General features: G+C 44.7%; 1 protein-coding gene across 1 annotated transcript in view; it reads right to left on the bottom strand.

The window, feature by feature from the left end:
- PITPNB (phosphatidylinositol transfer protein beta) overlaps positions 1–22,252 on the bottom strand; it is a 463,503-nt gene that overhangs the window by 263,433 nt on the left and 177,818 nt on the right. Inside the window, exons 4-5 of the mRNA XM_078667295.1 lie at positions 8,021–8,112; positions 3,642–3,649 (exon numbers count right to left, since the gene is read on the bottom strand). Coding sequence (XP_078523421.1) covers positions 3,642–3,649; positions 8,021–8,112 — 100 coding nt within the window. The remainder of the gene's footprint in view (positions 1–3,641; positions 3,650–8,020; positions 8,113–22,252) is intronic.

Raw genomic sequence — 22,252 nt, 5'->3', positions numbered from 1 at the left:
GCAATTAACAGATGTCTGGCTGACAAAGACTAAAACACTACTCTGAGCACCCACCAACCTGAACACAGCAAAGAGCCCCCCAAAGCCATCAAGAATGTCAACAATTGAATCACCCCTGCGCCGACTCCCTGGCCACCTCAAACCAAGCAATAAAACAAGGTCCCGACCCCAGACCTGTTGGTACATGGAGAAACCCAGGCTGATGAAACATCACTACAAACAACTGGAGCGCATATGCAGAATGAGCCAGGACCATGAAGACAGGAGCAAGTTCAAATCCGCCCTGAGAAGCTACTTCCACATGATCTGGACCAATAAATGTGCTGCTGTGGAGGACCGCATCAATGCTAGCACAAACAGAAGCAAAGAAGTCTTCGCCATTGTGAAGGATTTCACTTCACCAGCAGCCGCCTGCAACCTAATCACTCCCTCACAGGACCACTGTAACAATCATTTTCAATTCTTTAACAAAATCACTGCCATTTACAGCATCTTCAACCCACAACCGTACTAGACAGACCTTGCAAAATGCCTCCCGATCTTATAAAAAAACGCTGTTGCTAATCACATGGTCCATCATCACCCTAGAAGAAACTGCCGCCACCATGAAGTCCATACACTCAGAGGCCCCATCGGGCACTTGCCCCTCCCACGCAGACTCCAACACATTCTGCATGCCTTCATCTCTTCCGCAAACTTCCCAGATTCTTAGAAACACATAGCTGTCCTCCCATTGATGAAAAAACCCTCCACGGACCATTTAACACAAACCAACTATAGAACGATCTCCCTACTACCATTCCCAGTCAAGGTCTCAGAGAAAATCAACAACCAAATACCTCAACGACCACCAACTCCTCTACACCACTCATGCTGGTTTCATACCCAACCACAGAACGGAAACTGCCCTCATCATCATCACAGATGACATCCGCATGACCCTGGATGGTGGATACACAGCAACCCATATCCTCCTGGACCCCTCTGCAGCATTTGATGCAGGTTTCCTACAACATTCTCATCTAGGACACCGGAACCCAATGGCATGCACTCCAATGGATCTGCTCCTTCCTGACTGGAAGGAGCCAGTCAGTCAGCCTGGCACCATACACATTGGATGCCTGCAACCTCATCTACAGAGCAATGCAGGTAACCTCCCTGAGCCAAACCCTCTTTTACAGATACATTAACCCTCTAGACAGCACCATCTACTCTCATGATGACAACGTCCTCTCCTCTGATGATGACATGCAACTCGTTCTCTCCATCACAGAACAAGCACGCAGTACCCGGATCAAGTTCAACACATGCATTACTGAAACTGCCCACTGGATGAAGACCATCAGTCTGAAGCTAAACAAAGACAAGACCCAAATCGTAATCTTCGGGGAAAACACTTCATCAAGGGACACAACCTTGTGGCCCACAAAGCTTGGACAGACACCCAACCCCATCACTCACGCCAAGAACCTGGGAATCGTCATCAACAACAAACCCGACATGACCGTCCAAGTCAGCGCCACCACTGCCTCATTCTTTCATTCCCTGAAGATGCAGAGGAAAATTTTCAAATGTCTGCCGTAAAAAAGTCACACACAGCCATGACACAAGCAAGCTGGACAGAGGGAACAACTTCTCAGTGGGGATAAACAGAAAGCTCACTGGAGGTCTACAGATCATTCAGAGCTCAACAACTAGACTCACTCTCAATCTCCCTCACCACACTCACATCACACCACACATGAAGGAGCATCACTGCCTCCCCATACACTAATGAGAACAAGTCAAACTCCTCACGCACACTTTGAAGGCATTGCATAACACTGGCCCAGCATACCTCAACAATAGCATCTGCTTTCACAAACTTTCCAGACGTCTCCACTTGTCTGTAGTCTTACTTGTACACATCTCATGCACGCGGAAAACCAGATCCGGTGACCAAGCCTTCTACCACAGTGCTCCTAAAGCGTGGAATGACCTGTCACTAGACATAACAGCCTCCTCCTCCTTCCTGAATTCCGTTAGAAGCTGAATACCTGGCATTTCAAGGAGTCCCACAAGGCCTTAGGTTTGCAAGACTCACGAATTCTCAGCACCAGCTTACCCTCCCGGGGACCGGGTGCTCTACTAATCTGTGCAACATAATATAACAGAAGGCAAACTATTTGTTTCCTTTCCTCATGGTATCCTAAACTGAAATCACAATAAACTGGTACATGAAATGCCTACAAAATGCAACAAAGTCCGAGCTCGCTCGAGGGGAGAGGTGTGGTTGGAGGGGGGCACCGAGGGATGGCAATTAGTGATGGTGCATAGAACAACTAATGTTTGTCTGCCTCCGTGTGTTTGAATGTGGATTGATGCGAAGCATGTCATGCACCACAATTGTAAACCCCAAGTAATGTTCAAAATTGTAGTTACTCTTTATTGTTTGTATTGGAAACAATAAAAAAAATCAGAAAAAAAACATACAAAAAAAGATGATTGTCCTAGATTATTTGGTCTAGAACTTCAAAATATTCAGAGGATACCAAGAAATATCCAATAGGAACATGAAATAAAGAATGGAACGCAGTATAAAAACTTACATCAAGAAAGTATGGAGAAAAAGTTATAAGAAAGGTATGGTAGGAATTGGCACAGTAATCGATGCACATCACTGAAAAATGCTATGAACCCCAAAGGAAAGCTAGCCCGCAGACTCACTCCCATGCTAATGCACCTTTTGCTTGTTCGTTTTACTTCACTTCGGTGATCACTATGTCCTTTGTATCCCATCTCCCTGGGTGCAAATCTAGGCCACATGAGATAGCATGGCTGGAAGACATTCCAGATACAGGCAAAGAGCGGGCAGTGGGATCTTCGGACAAGGGAGAAAGTGAGGAGATTCTGCAAAATGATCATAGTGGGAGCAGAGAAGTGGATATGCTGGGGGTGACAGCACAAAGACACAGGTCTCTGAGAGAAAGCAGGAAAGGGACCGAGGGGGAAGCAGTAGGGCGGAGGAGAGGGAATCCAGAGACAGTGGGGTACAGAACAACTGTGATATCGGGGAAGGCTGTGAGGTTTTGAGAGACTCCAGAGTGGTGAGGAAGTGTTAAGACATGCCAAATGGATAGATTTGGGCGAGGAGGACAGTGAAAAGTGACGCACTGCAGTAAATATAGGAAAGAGGAGGGTAGTGAGATCAGGATTAACAGTGGGCAGTTGCTACGGGAGCAAGAAACACAAACCAGTGTCGAGGAGGAAGTTTTTAAGAGCAAGGCCTCAGTGCACGCACGGGTGCTGTAAGGGGAGGGGTGGAAACAGTTGTATGTTTTTTTCACAACCAATGTCAGCTTGCTTATTTTTCACTATCCTCAACCATACCACATTCTACATGCGGCTCTGCCGAAAAAGACTGGTTACAGGGAACTAACAGATTAAACATGTAGACATTAGTTGTGTGGTGCTACTAGGTTAAAACAAAAAAATTAAAACACACTGGATAAATATGGAGCTAGAGTAGAATTATGCGTAAACATGCAACAGTATTGAATCCTGGAAAAACAAGGTCAACACCAAGTAATAAAGATTGGGCATACAAATATAAATGGAATACAACTAAATAAAACAGTAAATTCTTTAAATTGTCTACTTACCGTTACAACTTCGATATGAAGATCAAGCAAAGGGGAAGAAGAAAATGTGTTTAGTATAATGTTAAATGGTACAGGTAAAAATTATTTGTTGCTTGTAAATTGTAAGTATTAAAACACTTTGCATGACACTGTGTGATCTACTACAAATTAATAATTTAGGAATGCAAGTTCCAGCGCATGTGACAACATGCTCGAATAGAATGGACTCAATGAAAAACACTTATATTTAGTCATTTGAGTTGTACAATGATGGACCACTCTATTACCTGTTGTAAATGCATGTTTAACGAGTTTCCCTTATCGACGTTACATTATCATACAAATAAATCAGAGATTGCCAATGCTACCGATAATACCATAGATTTGTTTAGTTTTTAAAAATATTATTGATGTAGATTATGTAGAAAATTATAAAAACAATATGTAAATCAAATTTTACAAAATATATTACTTATCAGAGAGTTGATTACAACAAATGATAACAATGAAATTGGTGTGGCTTTTCACTACATGATAGTGTGCTGATCGTGATGCGTATGTTGTTTTTTAACTTACACGTGGGTAGATCAGTTGTGCAATAGCGTACCCATATCTTGGTTTTGCTTTTAGTTGAAGGGCGAGGGGTTGCTCTTCTAAGAGCAAACATGTACTGCGCAGGATCTACACTAGCTTTAAATCTCTCAGTAATAGGCGTGCCCGGGAAATGCTGCCCCTCATTTACACCATAACATGACATTCAAAGGACGATTTCATGCTTATGAATTGTTAAGGCTGTGACAAGTGCTCTAGTACGCGAGGAAGAGGGGCGTGGCACCGGACATGCAGAGGCACTGTATTTGCAATGCCAAACTACGTGCCTCTATCAATAACCTTGACCCTTACTAGAATACTCCCTGCTGAGGCCTGCGTCCATGCTGCCTGGGAGAAGCAAGGTCTGGTGCCCTACCAACCTGTGGCATCAAGAAAAGTGATGGGGTCTCCTGCAATCAATCAATCAATCAATGCATTTGAATAGCGCGCTACTCACCCGGAGGGTCTCAAGGTGCTTGGGGAGTGGGGGGGGGGTCCGCTACTGCTCGAACAGCCAGGTCTTGAGTTGCTTCCTGAAGGCGAGGTGGTCTTGGGTCAGGCGGAGGTGGGTGGGGAGGGAGTTCCACGACTTGGCGGCCAGGTAGGAGAAGGATCTTCCTCCCGTAGTGGCTCTTCGGATGCGGGGGACGGCGGCGAGGGCATGGCTGGTCGATCGAAGCTGGCGGGTGGGAGCGTAGAAGTTGAGGCGGTCGTTGAGGTATCTTGGGCCTTGGTTGAGTAGAGCTTTGTGTGCGTGGGCGAGGAGTCGGAACGTGATTCTCTTGTTGACGGGGAGCCAGTGCAGGTCTCTCAGGTGTCCGGAGATGTGGCTGTGTCTGGGGATGTCCAGGATGAGTCGTGCGGAGGCGTTCTGGATCTGCTGGAGTCTTTTCTGGAGTTTTGCAGTGGTTCCGGCGTAGAGGGAGTTGCCGTAGTCCAGTCGGGTGGTGACGAGGGCCTGGGTGACCGTCTTCCTGGTTTCGGTGGGGATCCACCGGAAGATCTTCCGGAGCATGCGTAGGATGTTGAAGCACGAGGACGAGACGGCGTTGACTTGTCTGGTCATCGAGAGGGAGGAGTCCAGGATGAAGCCCAGGTTGCGTGCGTGGTCCGTTGGTTTGGGTGCGGTGCCCAGGGCAGGGGGCCACCAGGAGTCGTCCCAGGCGGAGGGCGATGATCCCAGGATGAGGACTTCCGTCTTATCTGAGTTCAGTTTCAGGTGGCTGTTCTTCATCCACTCGGCTACATCTTTCATCACTTCGTGTAGGTTGGCTCTGGTGGTGGCGGGGTCGTTGGTGAGGGAGAGGATCAGCTGGGTGTCGCCGGCGTAGGAGATGATGTTGAGGTTATATTTGGGCCCAGTTGTCCAGAAAAACTACTCTGTTCTACTCCTCCTCACGTACAAAGCCAAACTAACACAGGTGTGGTCAGCAGATCGATTCTTTGGTAAGCAAGAAGAGCATTGCTTCAGTCTGTAGAAAGGATGCGCATCTGAAGCAAGAAGCACATATCATTACTGATTTTATTTACCTTCGCAACAGCTAAACAAATACTTTAAACTTGGTGGATTCACTTCTGCTTTGATGCCTCAGATATACATACTTCCAATAGTTTGTGTAAGAACGTCAATGCATGCCATTTCAGTTAAAACTTATAAGAGATAAAACAAGGATTATATCAAAGAGTAGGCAATCCTTGGTAACACTTTTTCAAGTGGAAACTCGCCCTGCAGAATCTAGTTTCAGGTGGAACATGGAAACATTTTCAGAATAACCTCTAACTGGTGCTATGCTGTGCAAAATAACGATGGATTGGGATGCAGCCTGAGTAATTACCAGTAGCTGAGATTAATTCAAGCATTACATCCATCACTTTTTAGTATACTTTAGTGTATCGCCCTAAGTGAGATAAGTAAGCCCAGATGGGGTTCCCGTGCACAATGTCATAGGAACCAAGCTGTACCCGATTGATAAGCCCATGACTAGGGGGAAACCGGTCCTGGGTTGCTTGTGTTCGATTCATGGAGAACCTGGCTTGAGTGTTTGAGCTGGAGTGTTCCATTTGGAGCAGCATCAAGAAAAACTTTGCATAATGCTGGGTCCACACTGAGGTGGCATGGTGTGTGACGATGAATAGGAATGCGGCCTGAGTAATTACCAGTGGCTGGGATTAATTCAAGCAATCCATCCATCACTTTTTGTATACTTTGCCCGCTTACCAACATCAGCCATGGTGTTGCTGGTGCAGTCTTTTCTAATCTGTGGGTCAAGAGCCGATTTTTGGTGGGTCATGAAAGTCCAAGCAATAAATAAAGATGGCTTTAAATTCTGTATTTATATTGTCACATTGCTGCACTTCAAAGAGAGAGTGCAAACATCAGGCTATGTCTTCTGACAGACTGCTGCAAATTTTTAACGTCTAGTGTTAGCCAAGACCATATGACTTTACTAAAATATGTATAATATACTTAAATATAGGGACTTTCAGCCATCTCACTTCATCCATTGGTCTGCTGATTCATTCACATTTGCTTCTGCCCATTAGAGCATATAGCATGGGACAGTATATCAGCCTACTTAAGGCACTGGTTAACTTAACTTTGGGTGACTGCATTTTGCTCTTACAAGGATCAAGTCCACACACAAGCTAGTTCCCTTCAGTGCCAGTGTTTTTTGTCTTTACTTTAAAATACATTTAGTGCGGTCCTTGTGTTTAGACCTTGATGTGAGAGGGGTGCTTCGGATGCACATTCCATCTTTATCAGATTCCATCTCCTGCCAACGCTGCTGTAAGTTACTTTTGGAGTACGTGGCTTTTCTGAGGCTAAGGATATTTCACAGTATATCAGATTGCATCCATTTGAAACTGTTCTGTATCATTGTACCACAATACACATACCGGCAATCTTGCACTATGAAATGCACGCCTGCACTCCTAAATAGCAGTCACATACTCCCAAAGACACTGATATCATTGTAGTAGTCTCTAACTCACTCTCAGTATAGGAGTCTAACACTATTGAGGACACTCACACCATTCACTTAGTAGTAGTCTCACATCCCTCACAGACTACTAGTCACACACTATTGAAAGCAATGTAACAACTCACAGACAAGCAGTGACTTATTAAAAACAATACCCACACAGTACGGGCAACACTAAGGCTAGCAGTGACACTAGCAGAAACACCTGAACAAATTCTCACAAATCAGTAATAATAATAATAGTATATCAATAATAATGATAATTCTCACAAATCGAAAAGCGAATAGGTCTGGCAGATAATACCTCTTCATTGATTAGTGAGACTGTGTGTACAGTATTTTGGAAAAGCAAAGTGCAAATGCAAGAATGAGTCAACGAACAGAAGCATACATGCATCATCACAGGATGGTACAATCATGAGTGGCAGAGTGCATCAACTGAATGATGAGTGATTGCATGAATTGAAGCATCCGGAACTTTCCGTTAGAATCCAGACTGATTAGCTCTGCTTCTTTTGGTCGTTCATCGGCTTTCTGTTTTCCTAGCCACTACAGGCTAGTCCTTGTCTATTTCTATATAAAACTAGCTTCTGCTTGATATGGTCAACTTCAATAAATAGTTTTGTCTTGCATTTCCATTTTGGATCCCGTTTAGCTCTATTTTGTTCAGCTGGAACCTAGAGAGAATTTCAGAAGTCAACTAATTGAGGTTTTAAAGTTATGCATAGTTCTTTTTCACTGGCATTTTCTGGAAGCACTGCAACATTTTCACACAGAGACAGCATGGTACACGAATTTATAAAAAATCTAATAAAAATAGCTTACTTGTCCGACAGAAAGGGTATGCATTCCATGCTTTTTCATGAAATACTAAGGAACCCTCTGGAGCAAACAGCTTTACAAACCCAGGGACTTTACTGTGAAACAAATATAAAAAGGAATACATTTTCAGCCTTTTTGGTTTTATTTATTAAAACAAAACAGGAAGGTAATCGAAAAAGATAAAATGGCATGCTCGTAGTTATCTCTATTAAGTACACATAAGTCTTGTACGACCACAAATAGTTCACAAATACTTCTTTTTGATCAAACAATGATTAGAAAATACTTAAATTCTTGCCTTTTAATCTGACAGTGGATTTTTAACTCTTAAGTGTCAAATCTGAATGTTAAGTGCTGGACAAAGCTCTTTATGCCACACACTGAACACCAATATCAGAAAGTGTGCTATGAATTTCGGAAAGGGGTACCCATGACAATTTAATAATCACACCCTGGTTAGGTTTCATCACAGTTTTAAGACTCTTCTCAACCCCGAGGAGCTGTGGCATAAGCAGCAAGCAATTTCTCCAGAGAAATGACTGTTAGCTTATTTCACATAGTATCAACAATTTTGAAGTGTAGAAAACAAGTTCCCAAAATAATTTGGAACAATAGAAAATAATTTAATACGCAAACAGACACCGAAACAAGCAAAACCGAGAATAAGGGAAACCAGTGTTATGGATCTTTAACATTTTTAGACAAAAGAGGAGCCTAGAAAAATCAAAAGTGTCAGTGACAAGAATCAGTTCATAGGTGACCAGGACCCATGCACAATTTCAGGCTGACCGGGACGGGGGAATGGTTAGGTATTCTGAGAGAGCCACACCAGTCAAATACGTTATCTATGATTCAGTGTACTTTCTGGAACTCAAAAAAGCCTCAAAGCAAGGCAGAAACACAATTGGCTCGCTGAAGTGGTTTGTCTTGGCACCAAAAACTCCAAGTGGGACAAACCCACATTCTAAATCCGCTGAGGTTGCCTCGCCACTGGGAATGATTTGCTGTCTTGCTACAGTTCAAGGTTTAGTTTTTAACTAAGTCACAATTTTGGTTCTCAAAATCCACCTGCGGAGCAAAGCTGGAATCGATAGCTGGGCAGGGCTTCATGATGCTAGATACCTTTCATGCACACGAATAGGTGTTCCGTACCAATAGCTCACATATCTACAGTCAAGAATTCAGGACGTATGTTTAAGCATACTAAAGAGTTCTAAATGGACCCCCAATAGCGATTTTTTGTGTTCTGTGTATTGCACTAGTGTTTTTCTACGATATAAAAACATTAATATACCGAGAAAGAAAATCTTGTGTGAGTGTTGCTTATTACTTTGTTTATTAATATATGTGTCACACCATTCATTGGCATATCCCAAGTTAATCAGGAGAAAAATAACCTAGAGTTAAAGAAATTTTATGTTTTTCTATAGAGCCAGCTGTTATACAACATAAACCCCTCAGGTTCTGTAGGACACTGGTACACCGCATTAGAGTTAATGACCAGGTAGAAAAGTCAGATTTGCTACAAGAGGACAAGTTACAGGTAAAAACGACAAACAATACAGGCAGCATGGTCCCAGATAGAACAAAGCAGTCTCATAAAGAAACAGCTAATACAAGAGGAAGAGGGCTGCCATTTTCAAGTTGGATCAACTGACTGAAACAAAGAAATCGCAATTGAACTAATAAATGAAGAGATCATTTTAGTCAGGCACCTACTTCTGAAATATTAAAGTTCCCGCATAGAAGCTGTAAAAAAGACAAATTAGAAAAAAAAATTTAAGAAGATGTAGATTGAGGAGAAAGATTTGGTTACAAATATGTCAGCCATGAGGGAGGCATGTTCTAGTAATAAGAAAGAGAAGACAGTATGAAGAAAGCTGCCCATCAGAGAGAAAAGTTAAGAGCTCCAAACATAACAATGGAGGATGACTCGTAGGAGTTTGTGTAACATGGCTTGACTCACACGAATTAAGGATGCTTTTAATCCACAGAGTCTCGTAGGATGGATTAGCTCAATACTTGATAAACCTTTACAATAACTGTGCACACACACTATTACCATAGCAGCTTTTTGTGCATCTGAGAATTAATTAACACTGCTACAGCGAAAATGATCAAGTCAAAGAGTGGTCACTCGATGTTACCTCAAGTTCAGCTAGAACACATGGGGAAATACTGAAAAAAAGAAGAAACGCTCAACTTCAAAACACATTGAAAACTTATATGTGATAAGAAGCCATTAAGAGAAGGGGCGACTCAACTCAAAAGATAATCGTTATACTGCGAGGAAACAGGACAGTGATGGTATAGAATTAGTTAACTGGTACTGAAAGGGGGTGGGGAGGACTCAGAGGAAGGGCAATGGAACATCAAGGCACGGGTGGAAGTGTGGAGGTGCAAAAGGGCATTAATAACAGAGGAACTGAAGGAAGAGAGGCCCAAAATGGATATCATGAGACAAGTATGTGCACAGGACCAGTTAAGGGCACACAACAGACGTATTTTCAATGAAACCCTGCCCAATTACATGGTGAGACAGACAGAAGCACACTGAATTTACACATTGATCCGGGTCCAGACCATAAATATTATATACACGTTATAGTTAGTTGGACTCACTATAACTTGCGCGTGCAATGCACTGCTGATGACGTCACATATTACATCACTTATGACATGGTCAGTGACATCACTCATGACATCTCAAATGACATCACTGATGACATCATCCAGTGAATGTTCATCTTTCTGAAAAATAAATATTTTTTATATATGTATATCTAAAGGTTGATGGAAGAATAAATGGGTAAACAAATGTCTAAATTGATGTTTTTTTTGTTCCTTTGCAAATTAAATGTTTTAAGTGTTAACACTTTATTCCAACCAAGATGACTTCAGGTGTGCCATACTTTTGTCATAAGTAAGACTGTTAGCGCTCTAGTTGTTCTTTAGAACACTCTGGGACATTCTGTCATTGGGCTATAGTTGGGCTACATCTGGCTGATATTTGGGCTACATTTGTTTTTTTTGTCTCTGGTGGCCATCTTTGGGCTACATTGGGCTACATTGGACTACATTGGGCTACATTGGGCTACATTGGGCTACATTTGGGCTCTAACATATATATAGCCCAATGTAGCCGAATATATATTTTTTCAAAGTTAATTTTCGTAAAAATCACTGGAGCACATATCTTGAGACATAGCAAAGGCACATCGGGCTACCAGTCCCTACAATTTTGCCAAGTTTGGTGGAAATCCATTCAGCCGTTCGAGCTAAAAGTGAGTTTGACCGCCCTATGGAAATTAACATGGGGAAAACACGTTTTGGGACCCCCTTTTATCTCGGCCCCCGATTGACGAATCCCCCCCAAACATTCAGGGAAGGAGCGGAGAGCCGCGAGGCAAAGTTGAGGAAAAATTCAGGCAGATTCCTCAACTGGCGCCAAAGTTATTCCCAATAGAATGTTGCGATTTCCCTATGGAAAACAATCCTAACTATAACTACCTACTGGCGACCGCCAGTAGGTAATATATTTGGAAACACTTGGAAACTGCCATTTGGCTATTTGGCAACATAGAGAGGCTCTGTTCTATCGTAGAGCGTAGCGCGCTCACCAGGAGCTTCACAGCTTGTTTTAAAACTCCCGTTTTGTCTTTTTGGTTCGGAATTGATTTTTACATTGTACCTTGCTTTTAATTCATTATTCACCTGCCGCATACCTGAACATAATATTGTGAGATCACCGCGTTTGGAGCGGGTCCCTTTCCCCTTTGAAATTGCACCACACCGTCAGAACGGCAGACATCTTGAGTGAGGGCTAAGGATTGGAGCGGTCTAGTCGTCACAAGGACGCTAGACCGGTACTTAAGCCAGGTAAATTAGGCGGCCGAACACTTGGAAACTGCCATTTGACTATTTGGCAACATAGAGAGGCTCTGTTCTATCGTAGAGCGTAGCGCGCTCACCAGGAGCTTCACAGCTTGTTTTAAAACTCCCGTTTTGTCTTTTTGGTTCGGAATTGATTTTTACATTGTACCTTGCTTTTAATTCATTATTCACCTGCCGCATACCTGCACATAATATTGTGAGATCACCGCGTTTGGAGCGGGTCCCTTTCCCCTTTGAAATTGCACCACACCGTCAGAACGGCGGATATCTTGAGGGAGGGCTAAGGATTGGAGCGGTCTAGTCGTCACAAGGACGCTAGACCGGTACTTAAGCCAGTCATGCTGACGCGTGGCGGGCTCGCCAGAGCATCGCCGGAGTCACGCCAGAGTCCAGCCCGTCTGCGCCCGTCCGCGCACGGACGGGCCCGGGGGCGGGGACTTCTGGCCAACGGCGTACCTACTCCTCGGAGGAGTTGCGTAATTTGGATAAAGGTGAGCTACGCCTGGATCATGTAACCCTGATGAAACTTAGGAAGTACGCAATATCTCTCCCCCATAATGGGACCCCCTCAGGGCTGTGCTCTACACTGAAAATAGCTAGCCTAAATACCCGCTCGCTCCACTGCCACCATGTGGAAGTTTACAATCTGCTTCAGGACAACGATATAGATATATTGACCCTTTCAGAGACTTGGATGGGCGAGAACTCGATGCCTAACATCATTGCCGCTCTCCCTAGCGGCTATGATGCTATATGGCATAACCGCCCAAGAGGTGAACGGGGGGGAGGGGTAGCGGTCCTTTTTAAAAAGGCTCTGCTTGTGGAAAGACTGCTATCAGGGACAGTCGATCTAGCTGATTTACTTGGGGTAAAGGTCACCTTGAATAACTTTTGCTGGGTGGTGCTGGGTGGTGCTATCAGTTTATCGCCCACCTAACTCAACCCCACTTTTCTATGATCTTTTTGGTCCCATTATGTCGGACTTATGTACCCGATATACGAAAATCTTAGTAACAGGGGACTTTAATCTACATTGGGATAAGTCCCATTGGGACCTGCCTATGCGCCAATTGGACACCATGATGTCAGCTCTAAGCTTCAAACAACTTGTGGAGGTTCCCACACACATCAAAGGTCATGTTCTTGACCTCGTGTGGACCACAGACCCAAATGCGGCCCATAAAGACGTTCCCCCATGCATATGGTCTGACCATCATTTAGTATCCTGCGAGGTACGCATTAATGGCCACATAAATAACTTATCGCCGGAAGTTAGGAGAACCCGTAAATGGGCAGAGGTTGATTTGATAACCCTGACCAAGGTGCTCTCGCCAATGGATCAGTCTTTGGGCCCGGGACGTAGTCTGGACCGGGAATACGCGGATTTGACGCGGAGCCTGACTCAGGCTATTGATCAGATAGCACCAATAAGAACACAGCTAATAAAGGGACCTGGTAAAGGGGCTCCATGGTTTACGCCATCATTGAGGGACCATAAAAGGAAGCTTAGAGCGTTGGAAAGAGGATGGAGAAAAACCAAGCAGGACACAGCTAGGAACCTCTACCGAAACTCTCTTCACCTATATAAAAAGTCTATTGCTCTAGCTAAAGCAGAATATTATGAGTCCCGCCTAAGTAAGGCAGCTAATGTCCAGAAAGAGACCTTTAAGATTTTGGCGGGGCTGAGCAAAAAACCTGAAAGCTCCCAGTCTCCCATAAACTGCAACATCTTCCAGGGATACTTCTTGGAGAAAGTGAGAACCATTATCCAGGAAATAAAGAGTGGCATGGCAAATGGGATGGCTATACCTATAGCCCCTCATAAACCGGCTGACTGTACTATCGCACTGTTTCCAGAGATTGATATATTGAGTCTGGAGCAGTTGATGGGTAGAATCAAATCCGGCTCCCCAGCAGACCCGTGTCCACCCAGTGTCTTTCGGGTAGCTCGCCCCCTACTGGAGGAATGTATCATCTCCCTCCTCAACAGATCCTTGGAAACAGGGTATCTACCAGCTGAACTTAAGGAAGCACGTGTAAAACCTCTACTGAAGAAATCGGGCGCAGACCCCGCAGTGCTAAAGAACTACAGGCCTATCTCTCAGTTGCCATTCCTCTCAAAAATACTGGAACAGCATGTATTAAAATCCTTGTCCATGTACCCAGAGTCTCACCATCTACTTCATGAACGACAGGCAGGGTTCCGAGCTCATCACAGCACCGAGCTGGTGATGCTCTCGGTGCTGGATGAATTGAGAGGCATGGCTGACTGTAAGAAACCGAGCGCCCTGATTTTGTTAGATCTTTCAGCGGCGTTCGATACCGTCAGCCATGCCCTGCTTCTGGATAGATTGAGTGACTTCGGGATCAAAGGCCTGGCCTTCAGATGGTTGCAATCCTTCCTCTTGGGAAGGACCCAAAGGATACAACTGGGGGACGAAACATCCGAGGTGGGGACTTTAGAATGTGGGGTGCCTCAGGGCTCGGCCCTGTCCCCACTTCTATTCAATCTCTACCTGCAACCTCTGATTGCTTCCTTGGCAAGCATGGGCTGTAGAGTATTTAATTATGCGGACGACACGCAGCTGTTGCTGGGTGTCGATAACACAAGCGCCGCACAACTCCAAGCCCAGAATATCTTGAGGTACACTGTACAATGGATGACGGAAAATCTTTTGAAAATCAATCCAGATAAGACCGAGGTATTGGTGATTCCATCTACCACCTCACCATGGTGTGACCTTTACTGGCCTGCGGAGTTAGGCCCGGCTCCAAAACCTAGCTTGAATGTAAAGAGCTTGGGGATCAAACTGGACTGTGATCTATCAATGGCCAGTCAGATCTCTTCTGTGGTGGGAAGCTGCACTAATATCATCCGACAGCTACGGAAGCTAGCCCCCGTCCTTTCTCAATCCATGATGCGTTCAATCGTAGCAGCCACTGTTATCTCAAGGATAGATTACGGTAATGCTCTCTATCTCGGCCTGCCGAAAACCCTGACCAATAGGCTACAGGTCGTCATGAACGACGCTGCAAGACTTATTTTCAGGCTCCCAAGACGAACTAAAGCATCTCCCCTGTTACAGAGCCTGCACTGGCTCCCTATCAAAGAGCGAGTGGAATTTAAGAATCTGTGCACAGCTCACAAGGCAATCTACGGTCTGGCACCCGCCTACATTAAAGATCGCTTGGTGGTGTACAGTCCAATGAGAATTCTTAGATCCTCAGATTCTCAGTTATTGGTCTGTCCCCGGTACAAACTTGTAACCAAGGGAGGGAGAGCCTTCTCTGTGTCAGTCCCCCAGTTATGGAACACGCTACCTGAGACGCTGCGCAGGGAAGGGAACCTCCTACGGTTTAGAAAGGTGCTAAAAACACTGCTGTTCAGAAGAATCATGAGTGCTATATAGGCCAGTGGATGCCTTTTATTCTGTGATTGCCAAGTTATTGTTCTTACCACCGATTTCCGTGCGCCTAGAGACCTGTAGGTGATTGGGCGCGATACAAATCCAAAATAACGATAACAATAACAATATATATGTATATATACACACACACACACACACACACACGAAGGAAAAATAGGAAAATAAATTAGTTACATCCCCGAAATATGAGCAGCTACCTGCTGCATTTGCATCAAACTGCTCTCCAGAATTGCATAAGAAGATTGTTGAATAGGCGATACACAAGAAACTGAGCATTGTTGTCCATCTGTTCTATTTCCTGAGGAGAACCCTGAGCTGAAGCTTGGTTCGAAATGTGTCAACAGCAATAGCCAGCCATGGAGTGGCTTACAAAAGGAATTAGATGTGTGCAGGGAATCTTAGGGTGATAGTTCAATCACTGCATTGATCCTTGACCAAGACCATAGATCAGAAAAGTAGCTCAGACTGACAGGTTCTAAGCCAAATAATTGGGGGTTTGATAAAATATTTCATACAGAACCTCTTTGCCTGTCAAAATAAAGAACTAGGACATTGTTGGATTTATGTTTTTTGTATTTTTTGATGTTATCTTATATATAACAAGTCAATGTTGTGGTAATGTAATGTCGTTCGTAATTTGATATGGGTTACAAAATGAATGTAAATTGACCCAAATTACGAAAAATCATTCCTCTATTTATGACGTTTCTAGATAATAACAAAATGTTTTCAACAAAATATGATGTAAATAAATGGGGATCCCACTAATTGAGGGACTACGAACAAATTATTGTGTAGTTGAATTAAAGTCAGTAATGGCAATTGTGTTTCTAGTACTTTTAAATCGTTTGTATTTTCCTGCCTTAGCCATTTGGTGTCTGTATCCTGTCTCTGGTAACATAGCTGGGTGTAGTTGGCAGATGGGCTCTGCATATTCCTCCCAGACAGCAACATATAATAGGAGCTTAGGTGTGACTGGTTGGGCCACCATTGGCAGTATGGGAGGGAGGAGCTGGTCCCAGCCTCAATTACACCTGAATAGGCTGTGTCCTGCCTCCACCCAAAAGAGCCCAACTGCCCTGCATTGTCACTTCTGCCTGCTTGGAGCCAGGGCAGGGAAGATAGGGAGTCCCATGCACTTCAAAGACAATGCCTAGAAGCCCCTGCCACATTCCAGAATAAGGGCAATGGGGAACAAAAAGGGGACCTCAGATACCAACTCTTCAGTACATTTCTGGACTTGTGGATACTCTGCCAGGAAGAAGGACTGGCACTCTGCTGGACTGCTGCTCTGAAGGAACTGCTGCCCTGCTGTGCTCACCTGCTGCCCTCTTGACTAGGTGTGAAGGACTGGACCTGCATCTCTTGAACCCAGAACCCAAAGTGACTGCAAGGGCTAGTTGGCTAGCCTCCTAATCTGAAGCCTTAGGGACATAACAGACTTCCAACATACTTCTGAAAACCACCACAGAGTCATTCTAGATCCTGTTGTCTGTCGCCATTGTGATCTAGGTCTTGCTGTAACTGCCTCACCCATAGCCTATAGAAAGCCACACAAATGGGGGCATGCTGACTTTAGGTCAGGTATTGATTTAGAAGTCATGGCAGTGACTGTTGGGTGCTTGCAGAAGGTTTCAGTCACCGTCAGTAGCTTTGTTTTGTTGATGGATACACCTTTCAATGTTGCGTGCCCAGGACTAGTCCCAGAAACTGTAGTCTTTTGATGGGACAAGTAGAGTTCTCTAAGTTGAGCATCAGGTCCAGGAGATGAAATAGGTCAAGGCACGCTTTTGTGGAGATATGGGCTTCTTCTGCTGACTGTGCTTCGACCAGCGGATCTCCCAGGTAAGGAAATACCTGGAGACTCAGTCTCCAACGGAAGGCTGCCATAGGCATAGACAGTTTGTGAAATTCTGGGATCGGGAGAGGAAGGGCAGATTTTAGGCAGAAATGTGGTGCTTTCAACTGACAGAGCTGCCCTATCACCACATATCTTAGTATTAGTAAATAGAGATATCAAAGTATTTATCCTGTAGATACAGGAAGGTGAGGAACTCCTGTTCCTGGCAGGATAGAAGAGCTTCTTGAACAGTTACCATCCAAAAGAACTGGAGTTCCTGAAGGTCCAGAATGAGTCTCCATCCTCCCAGTTTCTTTTCCACTAAACATCTGGTGTACATACTCTGGTTCCTCTAAGCCTTGAGAACCTTTTAGATTGCTCCTTTCAGGAGGACAAGGACCTCATGTGATGTACTTCACTTGAGAACGACAAGGTAATTAGAGGAATTCCAGCTTGTGGCCCGATTTCATCCATTTGGATGCAAAATGTGAGATTCTCCCCACCCCTCCCCCCCACCCCCACCCCCACCCCCGCATTGCTCCTTACTGGGGTCTGATTGCGAGTGGCGATAGAGGCAGCACAAGAATAGAAAGCATGGTATACTTTGTATTTCACTGAGAGCGAGAGTGGGCTGCCACCTTTTTCTTGTATCATGATCAATGATCTGATAAGCATAGTCAAAAGAGGTGCAACCCTCATCATGCTTTGGAATGTCTGAAGGGAATGCATTGTCTGCCATATTAACCACAGGCATCTGTATATCCTTGTGATCTTCTGAAGCCAAGTAAGGAAGAAAGAGTTGTGATGGAAGGGTCTTAGAGAACCAGCAGTATCTCGGTCTGTCTTTACTGACTGTAGGACATCTTTCACATGCTTTCTTAACAAAAACTACCCATCAAAGGGCATGTCAAGCATCTTGGCTTGCACTTCAGGATGGAATGATGTAGAATTTAACCCAGTCTGTCTGCTGCATCTCCTGCCAACTGGCAGAAGCCTGTGTTAGTGACATCCATGGCCACAACAATGATTTCTACATCAGCAGTTCAACCCTTCATTAACAATGGTCTTTGCATTGTTTCATCTTGTCTCGAGGATGAGGTCAACCAGAGGAGAAATGTAGTTATGTATCTGGTGGTTGTATTGCCTCAAAATAGCTAAAGCATTGGCTGCTTTAATGAATGTTCCCTCCATGGAGAACTTTCATACAAGGTTGCCAATAGGTTTCCCAACTCTGTCAGGGAGTGTAGAAGCTGTATTTCTGAGATTTTGGACCTCATTTGATTCACCGCAGTACAAAAGGATCAAGCCTAGGATAACCAGTAATGCACACAGGAGCCAATTAAGACACCCTATCTTTTCGCTCCAGCTGTGGAAACACACCTTGGGCTCTAGCGAGTGCTCTAAGTGTAGGCCCTCTTTCAAGATAAAATCCAGTATTGGGATTGACTTTATTGGCTCTCTGAGGTCATTGATGAAGAAGGTATTACCTATTGCGATCAGCAATAGGCCAACTTCCTTAACCATTCCCACTAGTAGGGCATTGAAGAAAGCAATATCATCCAGCCGTCAATCTGGTTGAGATGGGTGTTGTCTCTCTAGAAAAGTCTCTGTATTCCACCTCCCTGTGTTGTACTTCTTCGCCATCTAGAGCATCAGCATGCACGGATTCTTCTTCCTTTTCCTCGTCTTCTCGATCACTGTGCTTAACTTGCTTATCTCCTATGTCAAGAGGCATGGGCGGTGTTGGACAGTGATCATGGGTGAGGTTGCCACAGCACAAAAGGCAACAGAGGAGGAATTGCCACTGTCGGTGAAAATGGTGGCTGTCGAGGCATAGGCACAGGTACCTGATGAAGAACCACACAGCAAGGCAGTGGTTGTGATGGCAGAATCAGTTTATGCAAGCTGTTCATCATCTGTTGCAGAGTGTCAAGAAAGAACAAGTTACTTACCTTCAGTAAAGCCTTACCTGGTAGAAACCTATCTAGAAGCAGATTACTTACCACAGAATTTTCCCTAGGGGTAACACTGAATCCGGATATTTTTCATGAACGCAAGCAGGTGGCATCGTTCAGCTCTGCATGGCATCATCGGCGTCATCCGTGCCAGAAGTGACATGCGTGGTGCCTATATAGGCGCCACCCTAGCAAATTTTTCTTTTTGTGACTTTCCACGCCAGGAGAGGAGTACCACGAAGACTGAGCACTGGTGTGGAAAACTAGTGCCCCGAAAGGGAAACAGCTTTCACCCTAGGAATTTGTTCGTGAAGCTGGGTAAATGGGTTGGTCAGTAAGGAATCTGGATAGTTGGAGTCTCTACAAGATAAGGCATTACAGAAGATAAGTAACTTCTTCATCTGATAGAGACATCTAGCCACAGATTCGGCAGTCTGGACCACCAAGCTCTCTGGGGTAGGGTGTTAGGTGAGGAAGGGTCCCCCAGGGCAGGGCGATGGCAGCGGGCAATTCTCCTGTCCACAGCAGGCCCTATTCAGGGCTTGGACCACGCCCTGAGCAGGACGTCCATAAGGGCTTCATTAAATTGGAGGAGCGGTTCTGAAGGGGTGACTCCTATTTGCAGCACATCCGTTTTACCAGCCACAGCGGACAACTGAAGGTCGAGGACTTTAGCAGCCCAACTCAACATCATAGAAATGAGGCACCCTGCTCCATTGCCTTGGTAGGAGGAGACCCCAAGCCAGTATCTGGAAAGGTGTCCCGTCGGCTGGTATCTGCCACTTCCTCACACCAGTCCATGTTAAGATGATGGGGCTGGTATTCTTAAGGATCCAGTGGACCCTCCCAACCTTACCCAAGTCCTAGCCCAGAAGAATAAGGCTCAGGCTCCAGCTTGGAGGCTCCAGTCGGTACTGGAGTCAGCATCAGACGATGCCCCTCCGCTTCATGTTAGGGTTGAGAATGGGGTTGGCGTCAGGAAGGTCGAGGCAGTAAGACGGGTACTGGTCCAGACCTATCTGTGGATCCAAGGGGCCTGACTGGCACAGAGGGTAGACCTGCTGGTGGTGAACCTGCAGGGGCACCTCCCAAACCCGCGGGGCCCAAAGGTGCGCAAGCAGGAACTGGCAGGCCAAATATGAGGTACATGGCCTCATAGAACTCTTGGAGCTGGGCGGGGGTCCCTCTCGCTAACTCAGGGAGGTGCGGAGACGGGCCAGGCGAAGAATCAAACGTGGAGCCAGGCCTCGAGTGACGACGCTTCCTCATCAGATGACTTTCACGGATGGGATGAAGTCAAAAATCTCTTCAAAGCCTTACTCTTCTGCTTTTTGTAGGACTTACCCGAACACCCGGACGACTTTGATGAAGATCCATGGCTCCACAACAGATCCCGGACCTTCCTCTCGACCAGGATCAAGACTATTGCAGAGTCGCACATTGAGCGGCAAGGAGCTTGAGGGATCGCTCCCTCACAGCTTTGGTGTGCCTGGCGCAATAATCGTCCGTGAATACGCTCTAGGAACCAGAGACAGATGAGGTCCTGGTTCGTCACAGACATCTGCCAATGACAGCTTCCGCAGGGCTTGAAGTCAGCCTTCCTCATGGACATCCCTGCCACAACAGGAGATAAAAAGAAAAAAGAAAAAGAAAATCGACAAAAAGTAACTGGGGGTAGCGCTCTCCTGATCTGCCCTGACTATCGGGGAAAGAAAAGCACCGTCATCAGCGTTCTGAGGTGGTGCCTATAAGGCCACAGTGAAGCTCACTTCTGGCCCAGACGAGGCCATGCTGAGCCGAACAATGCTACCTACCAGTGCGCAGGAGCACTGCTCACTAAATATCCAAATCCAGCCTGACACTTGAGAAAAATTCTAAGGAAAGGAACCTGCAGCTAGATAAAGTCTATCAGAAAGCTACTTGCACATGCATCATGGGTGGATCCTGACAGTGCAGTCTACGTACTCAAGGTAGTTTATAGGTCCCATGACATTCCTCATATTGTGCATGATTGTTGCAGGCACCTCTAGAGCTGGAGATAGTCATATTCTTTCCCAGTGGGCTCATAATCTGGGATATACTGCACACCAGGTTGAGTCAGACTGTAGGCTCTATTTGGCTGTTCCTGGTCACTGATCTCTACTTCCAGTTCAGAATCCAAGATCTGCACAAGTGGTTGTGCCGAAACCTGCAAAGGTATAATCATTACTGGGACCACATGGACCACCACTGAATCATTTTTGGAATCAGAGGACCCCCCACTTAGTCCTTATAGGAAAATTGAGATTCCAGCTAAAGAATACGGACACAAGCATTCATCAAACAGGTACACAAATGATTAAATATTTTATTTAATTCACAAATATAAAACAATCAAAACTGTAATCATAATGGGAAGGCTTTTCTAAATTCAAATGAGGTCACTCATCGCCCGCATTATATTCTGTTTGATGCACTTATACTGCTCTCACAAATCAATCAGAGGATGCTAAATTAATATTTACCCTCCATTTTTTAAATCTGTCATATTAACAGAATGTTTCAAAATATTAAATATGACATTTTTATATAAACCTTAATAATCTGTTAATAATATTTAATTTTCTAAGCAGATGCAGACCCCTGGGAAGGATTCGAGGACCTCCAGGGGTCCCCAACCATAGGTTAAGAACCACTGGAGAGCATCAAATCCCCCAAAAAATCAAACACTCCGACAGAGTAGAAATCCAAGACATAAATATAGGAAACATGAATATATTGTGCAGGAAGTGTGTTGTGAAGTCTTACATGCGAGAAAACAACTACGGGTGGGCTCCAATCAGCAAGGCTGAGCCAGACTATCAAAAAACAAGAATAGGGTGCCAGTGCTGATGCAACTAATTTAAATAAACAGTGGACCAAACAGAACTCGAAAAATGAATTCAAGAACGGGAATTGCTACTTAATAGCTTTTTATTTTCATATTTTAGAAAAACAGACTTATATTTTTTAAATCATCAAAAGGAACGTATTCAAAAAGGACACATAAAGATAGGAGAACTAGGTACTAATCATAAATCATTCGCTACTACAGGCATATCTCAGGCATTCAAAACACTTTCAAACCAAGCGGGGAGAG

Source organism: Lissotriton helveticus, chromosome 11 (genome assembly GCF_964261635.1).
Source record: "Lissotriton helveticus chromosome 11, aLisHel1.1, whole genome shotgun sequence".
NCBI classification, from domain to species: domain Eukaryota; kingdom Metazoa; phylum Chordata; class Amphibia; order Caudata; family Salamandridae; genus Lissotriton; species Lissotriton helveticus.
The sequence above is the reverse complement of the archived record's forward strand: the minus strand, read 5'-3'. Positions and strand labels throughout refer to the sequence as shown.